We start from the raw sequence: 17181 nt of genomic DNA on the forward strand, positions 1-17181 counted from the left end.
AAACTTCAAAGTTACTTGGTCTGTCTTTATTAGTTTTATTTTGTAAAAATGTTGTACAGAGGTGTTTTCAGGACAGTTACCTCAAAGATGAATGGTGTTAAGAACATGTATGCTTATCAGTCAAATCAACAAAGATTAAATCATTCTTCATATTCAATTTTTCTAGGTAAACAATAAAAAATTACATGACATTTCTATTCCAGAACTATTCCAATAATGTGGACATTAATATAATCATCCTTTGCTATCGGAATCAGCCTTCATCATTTGCTAATCTTGCCTCTTGCTATACAATTCAGCCTTTATCATTGGTCAATCATCCTTTGCTATTGGAATCAGCCTTTATCATTGGTCGATCTTGCCATTGGTAATATCAGTATTCATTGAAAACAAAACCTGATTGTCTATTAAAATCTTCTCATATTAAAATCCAATTATTTGTATATTACCAAAAGCTATCTTAGACCATTGTCTCCATTTATATAATGCTTCAGAGAATTGTATCTCGTACGAGAAATCTTCAGAACGATAATCTAAGTGAAAACAGATATCTGTAATGATTATTAAGCTCCTACACTCTGATACTTAAACTAAATAATGATATTATAGGACAGATAAAGTATGGTGTTTCCATTCATGACACTAAAAAATCCCTACACACACTTGGAAAGTAAAATACCCTCGCAAACAGTGCTTTTATTGATGTTCTTCATCTCAAAATCACAATAAGGCCTTCAACAAGGAGCAAAGGAATAGTGCTTGTATTACTGTTCTTCATCCTAAAGTCACCTTAAGGTCTTCAACAAGGAGCAAAGGAATAGTGCTTGTATTACTGTTCTTCATCCTAAAGTCACCTTAAGGTCTTCAACAAGGAGCAAAGGAATAGTGCTTGTATTACTGTTCTTCATCCTAAAGTCACCTTAAGGTCTTCAACAAGGAGCAAAGGAATAGTGCTTGTATTACTGTTCTTCATCCTAAAGTCACCTTAAGGTCTTCAACAAGGAGCAAAGGAATAGTGCTTGTATTACTGTTCTTCATCCTAAAGTCACCTTAAGGTCTTCAACAAGGAGCAAAGGAATAGTGCTTGTATTACTGTTCTTCATCCTAAAGTCACCTTAAGGTCTTCAACAAGGAGCAAAGGAATAGTGCTTGTATTACTGTTCTTCATCCTAAAGTCACCTTAAGGCCTTCAACAAGGAGCAAAGGAATAGTGCTTGTATTACTGTTCTTCATCCTAAAGTCACCTTAAGGTCTTCAACAAGGAGCAAAGGAATAGTGCTTGTATTACTGTTCTTCATCCTAAAGTCACCTTAAGGTCTTCAACAAGGAGCAAAGGAATAGTGCTTGTATTACTGTTCTTCATCCTAAAGTCACCTTAAGGTCTTCAACAAGGAGCAAAGGAACATTGCTTTTTATTGCTGTTCTTCATCTCAAAGTCACCTTCAGGTCTTCAACAAGGAGCAAAGGAACATTGCTTTTTATTGCTGTTCTTCATCTCAAAGTCACCTTCAGGTCTTCAACAAGGTGTAATTTCTCTGATATTGTACTAATTCATTAATTAAAGTACAGAACCCTGTCAAAACCTATTAAATAAGGTAAAACATTAATCCTGGTCTTATACTACAGGTCAATAACACCAACAAAATGTTTTATTCATGAATTAATAACCAATCATAGTCTGCCTGAAGAAAAATGTTATAAAAAACAAACAACTCATAAGTTCACAAATGTAAGTTAAATGCTGTTTTATACAGATAGGTAACTGACCATTTAAATAAGTTTTCTGAGCTATAAATCTGATTCTGAAATGCTCTGAAATGCTATAATTGTCTTATTGGAATACTCTTGTATCAAGGGGAAATAACTAAGTTTATGGCAGATTTTACAGTATTGTGTTCTGTCTCCTACTTTCATGTTGCTAACGTGACGGAGACAAAAATGAGTAACGTTAGCGACATTTGGACATGTCACATGAGCAACAACATCTTTAAAAGTTAAAATGTATGCACACAGTGATGTTTAATATATGCCTGAAGTAATAAAATTGTACAGTCTGGTCTAGAATTTCTAAATATACAGAATGTCATTTGCAGGTGTACTTTATATCAAATGAATACACAAGAAACCAAAAAATTAGTAACGTTAGCGACATTTGGACATGTCACATGAGCAACAACATCTTTAAAAGTTAAAATGTATGCACACAGTGATGTTTAATATATGCCTGAAGTAATAAAATTGTACAGTCTGGTTTAGAATTTCTAAATATACAGAATGTCATTTGCAGGTGTACTTTATATCAAATGAATACACAAGAAACCAATTCGTAATAGTAACATTAGCAACATCTACTATCATGACATTACGTTTTGTTGCGAACGTCTTTTTGATGGACGGAATACATTTAAGGTCCTCTTGTAACGATATTACATACAACTTACCTTCTTTGCTTCCCCATCATGTGAAGGAACTGACTCCGAATCTATTTCTGCAAAGGGCGATATCGTAACTCCTATACAGGAGAGTTACAGATCTAAATATATGTTGCTCACGTGACACTGATTTGGACGGAAACCTCGAGCAGTAACGTTCGCAAAAAATAAAACAGCCAATGATATTGATTCCTCAAGTCCTTTGACCCCCTTACGTCATCCAAATTTAATATGATTGCTATTTTCAATTATTTATAAAACCCGGGATAAAAATAACTACAATAGGCTGTCTGAGAACCAACAAGAAAATTGCGATCGTGACATACCACAATGGACGGAAAAGTCGTGACGTTAGCAACAATATGATTAAATTACCTTTTTTAGCCTTTACCAATAAAAATCTGCCTTAAAGTTATGATTAAAACACAAAAGAAGACTTTTTATTAAAATATAAGTCCATGTTATTAGGCTCCACTTATAAATAATACTTCAAAATTCCACTCCAAATAAGCTGGATGTCAGTAAAGTAGGTCATGATGTCTATTCCATGTCCAATATTTTGAAATTGAAAACCCTCTAATTCTAACAAAAAACACAAACACAGAGTAATTTTTATTTTTATTTACTCAGAAAGACACATTTTATTCAATAACATAATGCATTACTCCATTACACAGTCTGTTTCACAGTTTCAGCAATTGCTTTTTTGATGGATACAAAAAAACAATAATTCCTTCTTATTGTAAAATCTGCCTTAATTTATTACATACAACTAGCTTTTAGAAGAATAATGGATACTCATTGTTAACTGTAATAGAAGGATAATCCTTTCCTGTTAAAAGGACAAACCAAGGACAAGGGGTGGGGATTAAAAGAACTCAGAAGGGAAGGAAATATCTGCCTTACAGATGTCCTAGTCTAATAAAAATATTGAATTAGCTAAAACAATGATTAAGTTTTCTTTCACTTTTAAGATAATAATGTTTCTTTACTTTCAGACCACACCATGTGTGACTCCAACTGAACAGAGGAAATCTTTTGAAACTCTTGAAGAGGTATGGTTTTTCAATAATTTGTGAATTAATTATTCTTCATTCTTTGTAATCTTTTGAAACTCTAGCTTATTAGCTTTGCTTATATGTAACTAAAAAAACTCTATTCTACTTTATGTTTTGAAGACATCTCTGGAAACTCTAGCTTATTAGCTTTGCTTACAAGTGCATGTGAAGTTGCAAAATTAAATGTGTAGGTAATAAGGAAACCTTGACCTTCAAATTAAATCTGATTGTTTTGTAGGTACTAAGGAAGCCTGGTCCTTACCCAATGATAGTCCTGCCAGAGAATGGGGGATACTGGATTGAGGGCCATGATCAAAAGAGTCCCACCAATGAAATGGGCTCAGATCCAAATCTGTCAGCAGTCCTTATAGAACAAAATGATGTGGCTCATTGCTATAGGGACCATTTTCTTAAAAAGGTAAGTCAATACAAGGAAACATTTTCAGACCTTAGTTCATACATATAAATGGAAAGTTTAGAATCGGGAAATATATTCACCATTGAAGTTAAGAAACATTTGAATCCTTCCAAAAAAGAGAATGGTAAAGTGATGTGTGCAAATAAAATAATGACTAATACATGTATATTACTACTTTTAAGGTGATGGTCATTTTACAAATTCAGGGTTACTGTAATGTTTAAATCAAGATCATCTGTGTTTGAGAATTATAAATGTTGTACAGAAAGATAATCCAAAAGTATATTTCCAAAAGGTCCAGATAAATATTACTTAAAATTTTATCTTGATATTACAAATTTTTGTATTTTCTTTTACAGGAACATTTTGACTATTTTTACCTTGATGAGAACGTTGGACCAATTGTTATGTCGATTAAAGATGAAAGCACAACAGATGAAGAACAACTAAGAGTTATCTTGAGGACGAAAGCTTGGACAAAACAAAAACTAGTTACCATGGAGGAAGTCGATTATATACCAAATCCTGTTAAAGTTGCTAAGGTAAGGGAGATAACTCTCTACACAAAAAAACACTGATTTCCATGAAGGAGGTAGATTATAAACCAAAGCAAAATAAAGGGGAAATAACTGTACACGAAAAACACTGATTTCCATGAAGGAGGTAGATTATAAACCAAAGCAAAATAAAGGGGAAATAACTGTACACGAAAAACACTGATTTCCATGAATGAGGTAGATTATAAACCAAAGCAAAATAAAGGGGAAATAACTGTACACGAAAAACACTGATTTCCATGAAGGAGGTAGATTATAAACCAAAGCAAATAAAGGGGAAATAACTCTCTACACAAAAAAACACTGATTTCCATGAAGGAGGTCGAATATAAACCAAAGCAAAATAAAGGGGAAATAAATCATTTAACAACAAACAATGGTTTCAATACAGGGGGTCAATTATGAGGTTGTTAAAGTTAGGGGGAATTACTCTCAACAACAAAAATAAAATTGTTTATTATGGGGTTATATCAATGATATAGTAAATAAATCCAATATCAAAGGAAAGAAATCTGAATGCAGTTGAATTCATTATGTCTAAAAGGAGAAGTATTTACAACCTGAACAAAATTTACGAGAATAGAAATTTGTGAAAATCCTTTTCAAACCATATGGTAAATATTGACATGGACCTGGAGAAAAAATAACAAAAGTACAGTTTATTAATTTTAAAAGGAGGCTCGAGGGTATAAGAATTTCAGAAAAAAATCAAACATTCGTTTTTCATTACAAATTTTATTTATTTCCTTTTGTAGTTGTTACTTTATCATATGGTACAAAAATCATTCAAAACAATCAATTCGTGTTGGCCCCAGTTGACTTTCAAAATGTATACATCATTGAAAAAGTTCCAAATTATCTCCCTTTGTTGGAAAATTGCTATTTTTTGGCTCTAAAATTGAAATATCTTTTTCAACTCATTGGTGACCTATCTTTTTTAATATAATTTCCATATAAGCTGTACCTAAACTAAATTATTGTAAAATTTTAGCGATTTCTGTTATAAATTTCTTTTTTTTATTTCAATATTACCTTTATTTCTCCTATTACTTCAACAGAAAAAAAACGCCTTTACAAAAATGTATGCTTCTTTTGAAGGCAGATTGTGAGCGCAAATGAACGGTGACCCCACTTTTTTATTTTATTTTTCTTTTAACTATAAGATAAAGTTCATTTATAGAAAAATATGGAGAAATCCTATATAAATGATTTAGACCCGCGAATCCCCTTAAATGTTGTACTGTTGTCTTTCAGTGTTTGTGTGAAGAAATTTCCACAGAACGATTTAATCCAGTTCTTTCTACAAAAGGATCCCAGTTAATAGTGGGCTACGATGAACATAACATTACTAATAACTATAAAATTGGAATAATATACCAGAAATTCCACCAAACAAAAGAGGAGGAATTATTTAGTAATGTAAATCACAGTCCTGCAATGGAAGAATTCTTACTAACAATCGGTGATCGAGTGAAATTAAAAGACTTTCAAGGATTTCGTGGAGGTTTAGACAATGTTCAGAGCCAGACGGGGGAAGAATCAGTATATACTCAATTCAAAGAAAGAGAAATCATGTTTCATGTGTCAACACTGTTACCCTTCACAGACGGGGATCCACAACAGGTATAATAATAATGATATTAATAAATTCTTTATTTAAAGAGGGTTAACACAGTTAGTTACAATTACTAATCTTACCTGAAGCCTTCGTATACAATACATTTGAAGTAAATAAATAGTAAAAAAGAAAAAGTAATACTTAGGTATACAGGTCAGAGCCATAGGAGTAAACTGAAAACTGTGAATGTGGGGGTAGAAGCTAGGGGTCAAACTACTAAAAGTAACAATAATAATTATACCCCCCGCTTTAAAAAAGGGGGGGTATACTGTTTTACCTCTGTCTGTCCGTCCGTCCGTCAGTCCGTCCGTCCGTCAGTCAGTCCGTCCCATGAAACTTTCGTCGCATTTTTCTCAGGAACTACAATACAAGGATTTCTGAAATTTGGTTTCAGGATTTATATAAGTCAACTATACCGTGTGATGCGTTTTCAGATTGATCACTTGACAACTTCCTGTTTACCGAACACTTGTATGATTTTACACATGATAGCCAAGTTGAAAATTTTCGTCACATTTTTCTCAGGAACTACAATACAAGGATTTCTGAAATTTGGTTTCAGGATTTATATAAGTCAGCTATACCGTGTGATGCGTTTTCAGATTCATCACTCGACAACTTCCTGTTTACCGAACACTTACATATTTTTACACTATTAATATTATCCACTTGCGGCGGGGGTATCATCAGTGAGCAGTAGCTCGCAGTTTCACTTGTTAAAACAACCAAAAAACACACACAGCTATACTATACTCTAGTATCCTGTATGTTAATCAGTGTTCAATTTCATTTTCATTAAATATTTTCCTTAATTTTGCCCAAGAGGGTAAAACTATTTAAATCCTTAGATTATAGATTTGAAAATGCAACAAATAAGCTTAAAACAGGAAAACAGGTAAAACCTTGCTAGAATTAAAAAAAAAACAATAAAGGACCTTATTCTGCAGTTAAAATAAAATATATATTCATGTACCCATAACTGTTGCTTATCTCCCTTGCCTGTCAAATCTGCAATAAAAAATGTGTATTACATCACATTGAGAAAATATAAAAAAGAAGATGTGGTATTGTTGCAAATGAGACAACTCTTCTAAAGACTTCTTGGAACCTTTACAGCTACCAAGAATATATTATTTGGCTTTTGGTATGATGCATTCTGCAAGAAGTATCTAGTTAAAAAAACACTGCTAACAAAACTATGAATCAGGATTAGCTGTACTCTTCATTATGAATACCATGTTAACTTCGTATGATTGCAACTTTTTATGCCCCACCTAAGATAGTAGAGGGGCATTATGTTTTCTGGTCTGTGGGTCCATTCGTTTGTTCGTCTGTCTGTTCATTCGTTCGTCCCGCTTCAGGTTAAAGTTTTTGGTCAAGGTAGTTTTTGATGAAGTTGAAGTCCAATTAACTTGAAACTTAGTACATATGTTCCCTTTGATATGATCTTTCTAATTTTAATGCCAAATTAGAGTTTTTACCCCAATTTCACGGTCTATTGAACATAGAAAATTATACTGCGAGTGGGGCATCTGTGTACTTGGGACACATTCTTCTTTACTTATTTGTTAATTGTAACCTTTGAGTAATTATATCATATATATATTACAGTTACAAAGAAAACGACACATAGGCAATGATATAGTAGTGATTGTGTTCCAAGAAGAAAATACTCCATTTGTGCCAAATATGATCGCCTCACACTTCCTCCATTCCTTCATAGTAATACAACCCATTGACCCTAACACGGACCATACCAAGTACAAAGTGTCCGTAGCAGCAAGGAGTGATGTTCCACAGTTTGGACCAAGTATTCCTAACTCAGCAATATTTGATAAGGTAAGTTATCAAGAACTATTGGTATTTTTTTTTTTATGAATATATGAAATATCATGCTTTCAAATGAAAAACAATTATTTGAGAAGGTTTAATATGTTGGATACCAATTTTTTGTGAGCAATATGTGAACCATGTATTTAATGATCAATGAAGTGCTAATCTTAATCAAGAAAATCAGGGGAGACAATTACACAAAGAAGGACAAAAAGATTTAACATCCTTGTTCTTTGATCTCTAGTGGATAATTATCTCAATGACATTCATACCACATCTTCTTATTTTTGTATCTATAGTTCTCATTTGAAAGTTTAACTAATAATTTATACTTCAATTTATATTTGATATTTATTTTACTTTTATTTTGTTTTTTCAGGGACCAGAGTTTAGAGACTTTCTGTTGACAAAGATAATTAATGCAGAAAAGGCTAGTTACAAAAGTGATCAGTTTTCAAAACTGGAGGTAAGAATAGAAACCATGGATACTTTCATAGCAACCATGAATTATATAATTTTTACTGAGTTTCTGAAACCGTTGTATAACATTCAAATATTCAAACACAAACAGACATTTCATGCAACACCTGAAACCATGGTTACACTGTGATTTTTTAAAAGATTTTTTGTGTGTGAAAGACATCTTCAGTACACTAGAACACAGGAAAAAAAAGAAACACCTTTTAAAAAGTTTTGTTGCAAAGGGGAAAAACTGGCGTAAAATTTGTAAACAGTTTTTTTTTCAATTTTTGTTGATGTACACTTGGTGATCAGTGCTTGTTAAAATATAGATAAAAATATTAGATATAAAAAGATGTGGTATGAGCAGTGCCAATGAGACAACTCTCCATCAAAGTCATATTTTGTAAAATTAAACAATTATAGATCAAAGTATGGTAAAAGTACTCTATATATTTACAGCTTTTCTCTAAATAATGCAAAGCAAACCTTTGATTGACTTGCTTGCTATGTTCGTTTGGATGTTTGTAAACAACAGGTAGATAGTCTGTTACTGGTGGAGATTTATTTCCTCGAGGGTATCACCAGCCCAGTAGTCAGCACTTTTTGTGCTGACATGAATTATCATTGATATGGTTATATTTATAAATTAACTGTTTACAAAATTTTAAATTTATGAAATACTAAGGCTTTTCTACCTCAGGCATAGATTAACTTAGCTGGATTTGGCAAAACTTTCAGGAATTTTGGTTCTCAATGCTCTTCATCTTTGTACTTTATTTGGCCTTTTTAACTTTTTTGGATTCGAGTGTCACTGATGAGTCTTTTGTAGACGAAACTCGCGTCTGGCGTAAATACTAAATTTAGTCCTGGTATCTATGATGAGTTTATTTACTATATACTGTATATATAACACACTAAAACTCCACCTACCTATTGTTTGCAAACATCCAACAAACATAGCAAACAAGTTGATCAAAGGATTGCTTTGCATGGTTTTACAGAAGAGCTGTAAAAAAAATTATATATTGTTGTTTGTTTCCAGGAGAGAACTCGAGGGGCTCTGTTAGAATGTCTACACACAGAACTACACAAAAAGAATATAGAATTATTTGGACTGACCATGATGCCAGGATTTAAACAAGAGAGCAGCAAGTTGATTGGTTCGTTTAAACGGGTATTAAGTATGGGTCGTACCCAGAATGAGGCAGCAGCAAATAGAAAGTCTAATGGTTCGTCGTTAACAACAGTCGGAGAAGAAGAAAAATCTTCTAGTGTGAGTTCATTGACAAATTTAAAACTGTAGGACCTCAGTAGCTCAGACTTAAATTGACTGGAATTTGAAATTGATTTTGAAATAATTTGTTCTAGTTTTAATATCAACATTTAACTGTTTTTGTATGTGAATACTAATATAAGATATTTTCACCTAGATATTTTTAATTGATTTCATTTTGAAACATAAAAAATGATATTTATTACTGATTTAGCTTTTGGATAAAAAAAAAATCATGAATTGATCCTATAAAAATAAATAATGTTTGATGTTTTTGTGAGAGAAAAATATGTTTGTTTCTGAAAACATCTGTTACACAGATATTTAACATGATGTATGAAATAGATACATAAATACTTCTAAATATCATATAACAAAGGGTTTAAACATTAAAATATTGATAAAATTTTAAAAAAAAATATCTATGTCAGAAATTATAGGCCACTATACATCCATTCAACAATAATGATAATAAAAACATAGAATAACCGTATATTAAGCTATAAAAGGCACCAACATTATGGTTTTGTTGGTTTCATCAATTAGGGCTATTAGTTAGGTTTTTTTTTAATAAAAATGTGTTTAATACCAGTCACAGATTATATTACTGTATATATATATATATATAATTTTTTGTATGGACTTAAGATTTTTTCTGCTCACCTGACTCAATGGCTGTTTTTAAAATCTGAGAGAAATACTTATCAATCGGTTGAGCTAATTAGAACCCACATAGCTATTAGTTCACTCTCCTTTATATAAAAAAAAAATCTAATATACAATTCATAGATTAATATTTTGGGAATGTTTATTACAGCCAAAGAGATCCCCAGCATCTAGAAAGAAATATAATCGACAGACAAGTAATAGCTTAGAGAAGAAACAAAGAGACAAAACCACTGTGTAAGTTTATACCAATCATATTATCAAAATGTATTATTTTAATTACACATTTTCAACATTTTGTCCTTAGAAGTTGACCAAATCTCAATTTTTGTATTCTCTCTCAAATGTTTCAGTTATACGGTTCTACTGAATTTCTAAAATTCTGCACTCTATTTTTTTTTCTTATCTTTTTGTATTTCCTGTTAATATAGGGAGTCCTTAAATTTGATATCAACATATCCCCTTTGTGTTCAAAATAATGTTCATAATTTATGATCTATACAATTTCAATTTTTACGCATATTACAGCGATAATTAAGAGCATTTAACATTTTTTTTTATTTAAAAGGAATTAATTTCAAAGTGTGCTTACATATTAATTTAGAAGGGGGATTCTTTGGATTGGAATCCCCCATTTTTTTTGGGATGATCAGTGCATTTAAATGAGGACACATAGTTGGAACACCAACCCCCCTCCAAATGTAGCTGGATCTGCCCCTGCAATATGTGTGTTGTTTGATAATATATGCTGATGATGACAGAAGTTTCAGTAAGAAATGTTTTAATTTTTTTACAGGGTCCAAAGAAGTATAGACAGTCAGAGTACACAGTCCTCCTACAAAACGTGTAGTGCTCCATCTAGTCCCCAATCTAGTCCAAGTAGTACAGCATCAGCTCAGAGGTAAGGTCCATAATATGTCTGCTATGTTGTCAAGGCTACGTAATGTTAAACTAATAGTATCAAACTGAATGCCAACCAAACAGTTAACAAAAATACAGCTTTTCTTCCACACAAACTGGTACCCAAGAGAATAGATGAATCCAAAATATTGCTTTCCAAAGATTTCTTCGCCAAATACAATCATTATGATACTTCAGAGTACCTGTATTTATTTGGAAACATGCCAATGATATAACGTTATATTTTCAGAGTCAGTGGTAACAATATCCAGATCTCACCTTCAAATTCTGAGAGTTCCTTTAACAGTATAGACGACTACGCTCCTACCCATGTCACTCATTTCCATGAAGACTCAGACACGGGAATGGTAAATATTATATTATTTTAAAATTTCACAGAAAACAAATGTACTTTAAATGTTCAAATTGAATAAATGATTTGTGGGGTATACTGGTTCATCAGTAAAATATAATACCAACCACACAAAAACAGACATCTAGAGGTCAAGGCTTTTACACAGACATCTAGAGATCAAGGCTATCACACAGACATTAAGAGGTCAAGGCTTTCACACAGACATTAAGAGATCAAGGCTTTCACACAGACATTAAGAGGTCAAGGCTTTCACACAGACATTAAGAGGTCAAGGCTTTTCACAGATATTTAGAGGGTTGTGGTTTTCGCACAAACATTCAGAGGTCAGGGCTACATTTAGAGGTCAGGTGATTTAATAATGTAAAATTAGACAATTGTCTGGTCTACATGGCATGGGAAAGGGAAGTAACTATTGCATTTCTGGATTATGGTACAGTGTTTATTATCTACATGGTGTGGGAAAGGGAAGTAACTTTTGCGTCACTGGATAATGTACAGTGTTTATTTCAGGAGAGTCTGTCGTCTGCTGGTACCCCAAACAATAATTATATTCGATCAGAAGATGGACTGTACTCAGATTTAGATGGTGAGTACTTTTAAATTATATTGTTTTCTACATTTGTTCTTCAAATTAAAGCAGATCATTACAAATTAACATCAACCAAATAACATAGAGCTGGTCAAATAATATTAGTTATCTTGGTGTAATCAGGGGTGCGCCTCAGGGTGTATAAATTTTCAACAACGGTGTAAAATTCCGTACACCCCTGATTACACCAAGATAATGAATTTATTTCTTATAAACAATTCCTTTACTCATTTTGAAACCAGGATGTAAAACTGAAAAAAATGATAATGAAAAATTTACAGTGTAACGTTTTTTCAATGTCCATGTTGCTGCGCATTGTAAAATACTTTTTACTTAATTTTTGGAAAAAATCAGAAAAAATTTCTGAAAATTTCTGAAATTTTTGGCAAAATTTTATTTATCCCAGGGTTAACCAGGGTAGGGTGTTATTTACACCGGGGTAATTAACCAATCAGATTGCAGTATGTTTGCTGCATAAGAAATAAATCTAGATGTCACTGTTTTCCTTATATCTAAAGTGGTCCTTTTCTGAAGAACGAAAAATTTTATATTTATCCTCTGATGTTTACATTTGAGCATCTTTGTGCTCTATTTGATTTAACCTAGTAGACAATTATTATATTTTGAAACTTTTTACCCAGAAAGCATTTGATCTGAATCATTAAATTGATCTTATACATGATTTATACTTCTGTATTCACATTAGTAGTCAAAGGAAACTATTCTTGTGCTCAATTTCAGAGGAGTTTATTTTTTATTTATATTTCAGGCAATACTCAACATAACCTACGATATGAAATACACAAACTAAAAGCTGAGAGGTTAGAAATATTGAAACATAATAAGGTAAACACTTTGTATACATGTATTATCTATAGTTTAGTTATCACATTAATTGCTGACGTGTATATACAAAACGAAGATGTGGTATGATTGCCAATGAGACGACTCTTCACAAGAGACCAAATGACACAGAAAGTAACAACTATAGGTCACTGTACAGCCTTCAACAATGAGCAAAGTAGTATGAGTTATAGAATTTGGTGTATGGGATCCTTGCATGTCTACATGTCATCATACAGAGTTCACTTGACTTTGAGCTTATAGCATGGATCACTTTTCATAGACAAGTATGAGATACATTGAGCAATATGAAAACTGAACTGATAGGTTTCAACTGACCTTGACCTCAATGAATCCATTTGTCATTGTCTCATTTTTCGAGGTAATAATAAAAAAGAAGATGTGGTATAATTGCCAATGAGACGACTCTTCACAAGAGACCAAATGACACAGAAAGTAACAACTATAGGTCACTGTACAGCCTTCAACAATGAGCCAAGCCCATACTGCATAGTCAGCTATAAAAGGCCCTGAAATGACAAATGTAAAACAAGAAAACTAACAAATTTATGTACAAAAAATTTAAAAAAAATAAAATATGTAATACATCAACAACTGAATTATAGGCTCCTGACTTGGGACAGGTACATACATTGTACATACAGAATGTAACAAGGTAAAACATGCTAGCGGGATCTCAACCCTACTCCTAGTTGGGACAGTGGTGTAAAGAACAAACTATAAAAATCAGTTGAAAAACGCTTAACTCATCAGATGGATACAAATAGAAATACTACAGAGTGGACGTGGCCGGGTACTTGTATATCCCAACAACAAAAAGACAATAAGTACTGATCTGATAGTACTCACAGTTACTGACAGCTAGTTCAAAGTCACTTATAACAACTAAAAACAAATCATGCATTTAATACTAAATGATCAATCAGTACACATCCAACATCCAATGGATTTAGTGTTAAAGACATTATAAACAGTCGGAGAAAAAACATGACCTTGTGCAATACCAAGATACAGGTCTCAACATTTAATGTCGGTTTCTCAGATGCTATAGACAATACTGTTCATGAGGTATGTCCTATATATAGTTGTATGCAAATCTGTGTCTTATGGACGCATTCTCCATATATTTTCATTTTTGAGAACTACATCATTACCAATGAAACATTTTAAAATGTTAAAGTATATAATAATGAATCTTAAGATGATAATCACACATTTTTTTTCCAGGCATTACAGAGAGATTTAAAAGATTATAAAGACAGAGAGAAGGGTTTAATGTCACAACTCATGATATTTCAACTGGAAAACAGACGACTGTCAACACAGACAACAAACATTGAAATCAGTTCAGAGGCTACTGTGTAACATTTCTGTAAAATCTTTTCTGATTGGCTTATATAATGGCATTTTCTGATTGGCAGAATCTGTAATAACAAGAACTTATGAAGAGAGATCAGATTTTTGTTTCTATGAAATGTTTCATTCCCCTGAAACATGGCGATACTGACACCAAAGCATTTATTTGTTAAATGTGTTCTGATTAGATGTTGTTTAGTGTGACAATTCCATCCATTTTGTCAAATACAATCTGATTGGTTACTAAGATTCTGTTCTTGAAATCCAAACTGTCAGCTTCAAAATGTCTGATTCTGTTGTCTGTTGGAATAACTGATCAACAAAACTTGCCTGCCAGATGCTTCCATATGAATGAATGGTGAAATATATATGATTGCGTCTTTGTTCATGTCTTCATACCTGCCAATTCTCACTTAATTTGCCTGTAATTTCTCCCATGGAGGCTCCCAATTTGAAATTTTGAAGGAGCAATTTTGTCCACAATTTACAACAAAACAAACAATTTTACCATGGGTATAGTATTGTAAAAGTATGAAGAAATATTAAAATAAATGTGAAGGCCCCTTTAAAAGTTGTGTAGGACTATTACAACCATCTTGCATGTAAAACCCCCATGGGCATTTTGAAATGTTGGCAGGTATGTGTCTTTGTTACAGCATGACAAATGTGGGAATTCTACATTGAAATACAAATATGATGAAATTGTTTTTGTGTCAAAATCTTCCTTTATCCATAGATTTGATATTATTTTATCATTCCTATTTGGGAAAATTCCATTTGTCCTTCGTTTTACAAGACAAGTGATGTGAATTTTAAAGAAAGTTTTCATTTATACTGATTGTTATTATAAATAAGTGCTATGTTTTATGTGTACAATGTATCTAATTGTTTCAGAATTTCAAACATATAAATTTTGCTGAATAAAGTTCTATGGAAAATCAACTTCCAAAACCGGGGAAAAAATAATGTTATTGAAGAAAATGGTAGCCAGTACTATTTTTATATTTTACTAAATATCATGGAAATCTAAATAATTCTTGAAAGTAGTGAAAAGAATATTAACGCAAATCAAGTCTTTTTCAATAAAATCATAATTACACTTCTAATTGAAATCATTAATAAATAACATCTTCAAGAATAGATATTCCTATTTAATGATCTGCAAAGCTGTTTTTTTCACTGCACCAAAATATCATCTGTAGCTTGGATGTTAATAATAAAAAATGACAGTTGTTAATGCAAGTCTAAAAAATGTTCAAATTTGCATATTTTTTCAAAATCTGGTTAAAGATGGTTTACATATCTTGAATTAATCGCAGGATAAATATTTGTTTATTTTATAATGTGTAATTTAAATCAATGAACACATTGCGTTAATATATTTATATAAAACAATATTTTCTAATATATAAAGATTTGATGACTTAATTCCTGCTTACAGATTCTAAAATTTCAAAATTGTCAAATTTTTAAAAGAAATCAATTCTATATAAGGTTTCATGTCATGTGAAATTAAGTAATCTCTATGGAAACTGGTAATATAATATATTTATATAACAGCTTGTACAGATTTTATGTTTGCTCAGAGATTTTGAGTAGAAGGTGCTAAGACTGCCTGAAAGTGCAATATCAATGTATATTGTCTGACCGTGCAATATATATGTATATAGTATTGAATAATTTAATATTGTTGTATATATTATTATTATATTTGTTTCTCAATGATAAATAAATCTAGTCTCTTACAATGTGTATTTTTTATTAAAATGGGGAATATAACTGAATAGAAGTATATGTTAAGGACATATCATTAACACAGGCAGATTACAAAAAAAAAGAGGTGGGGGTGTTGAGGCAGGCCCCTGTTTTTAACCTTCATATATATATGATGAATGCATATACTTCTTACAAGTATCATTCCAAACTACGGCTTAAGAGGCCCCTCCTTTTTTTCAAAATCATGGATCATCCCCTGATTAAGATGGCAAACCAATGACAAGCAGAGGTAAACAAATTATCTTCCAACTATTAACCAGTCTTTATACACTATATCAAGCTCTAAATTATCTACAGTCTATCAAAAAATGTAAATAAATTAAACAGAGCCTTTCAAAGATCTGCCATTAAAACCCAAATCTTCAAGAACTATCTGTTTATTAGAAATACCTATTTAATAAAGCCAACAAAGGAGATACAGTATTATTGGCAATGAGACAACTATCCTCCACTGTTTAAATAATGTGGATATAAACAATTACATGTCAACATTTACAGTCTTCAACAATGAGAAAAACCCAAACCATTTACTATAAATTCAGAAATTATTGCAAAGTTTTAATTGAAGCAAATAACGAGACTAAGTGAGATTTACATCAATAAGATCTCTCATTCTGATATCAGATACATATATCTGTATTATATAGATTTTTCAGTAGTTTGATCACCAAACAATGTGTTCCTGTAAGTAATGTAGTAAAGTCCTGAACATGTTGTATGTATGAGTTGTGGTAGATCATCAGCATTATTATACCAATTCTCTGTGAATCAGTTGTTCATCTATCACTGTCAACTCTGAAGTTGTGTGCTTGGGACCACACTGTCGGCAAGGTGTGTCCTCTAAGGTTTGGTTTCTCTGTCTTGTTCTCGCGGTCCTCCACCATTTAAATCTAGCCAAAGTAGACGATAGACAATATTTATTTGCACAAACATATTTGCATTGAATAGTTATGGCATACAGTATAGAAAATTGAGACAATAAACTGATTCGATTACAGTGACA

General features: G+C 31.9%; 1 protein-coding gene across 1 annotated transcript in view; it reads left to right on the forward strand.

Annotated features, from left to right (window-relative positions):
- LOC139501664 (rap1 GTPase-activating protein 1-like) overlaps positions 1-16147 on the forward strand; it is a gene marked incomplete in the record, with an annotated part of 165573 nt that extends 149426 nt beyond the window's left edge. Inside the window, 13 exon segments of the mRNA XM_071290808.1 lie at positions 3431-3487; positions 3729-3908; positions 4268-4450; positions 5720-6088; positions 7695-7922; positions 8296-8382; positions 9421-9651; positions 10469-10554; positions 11114-11218; positions 11468-11585; positions 12104-12179; positions 12952-13028; positions 14274-16147. Coding sequence (XP_071146909.1) covers positions 3431-3487; positions 3729-3908; positions 4268-4450; positions 5720-6088; positions 7695-7922; positions 8296-8382; positions 9421-9651; positions 10469-10554; positions 11114-11218; positions 11468-11585; positions 12104-12179; positions 12952-13028; positions 14274-14411 — 1935 coding nt within the window.
- Positions 16148-17181: the final 1034 nt, after the last annotated feature.

Source organism: Mytilus edulis, chromosome 13 (genome assembly GCF_963676685.1).
Source record: "Mytilus edulis chromosome 13, xbMytEdul2.2, whole genome shotgun sequence".
Taxonomy (NCBI): Eukaryota; Metazoa; Mollusca; class Bivalvia; order Mytilida; family Mytilidae; genus Mytilus; species Mytilus edulis.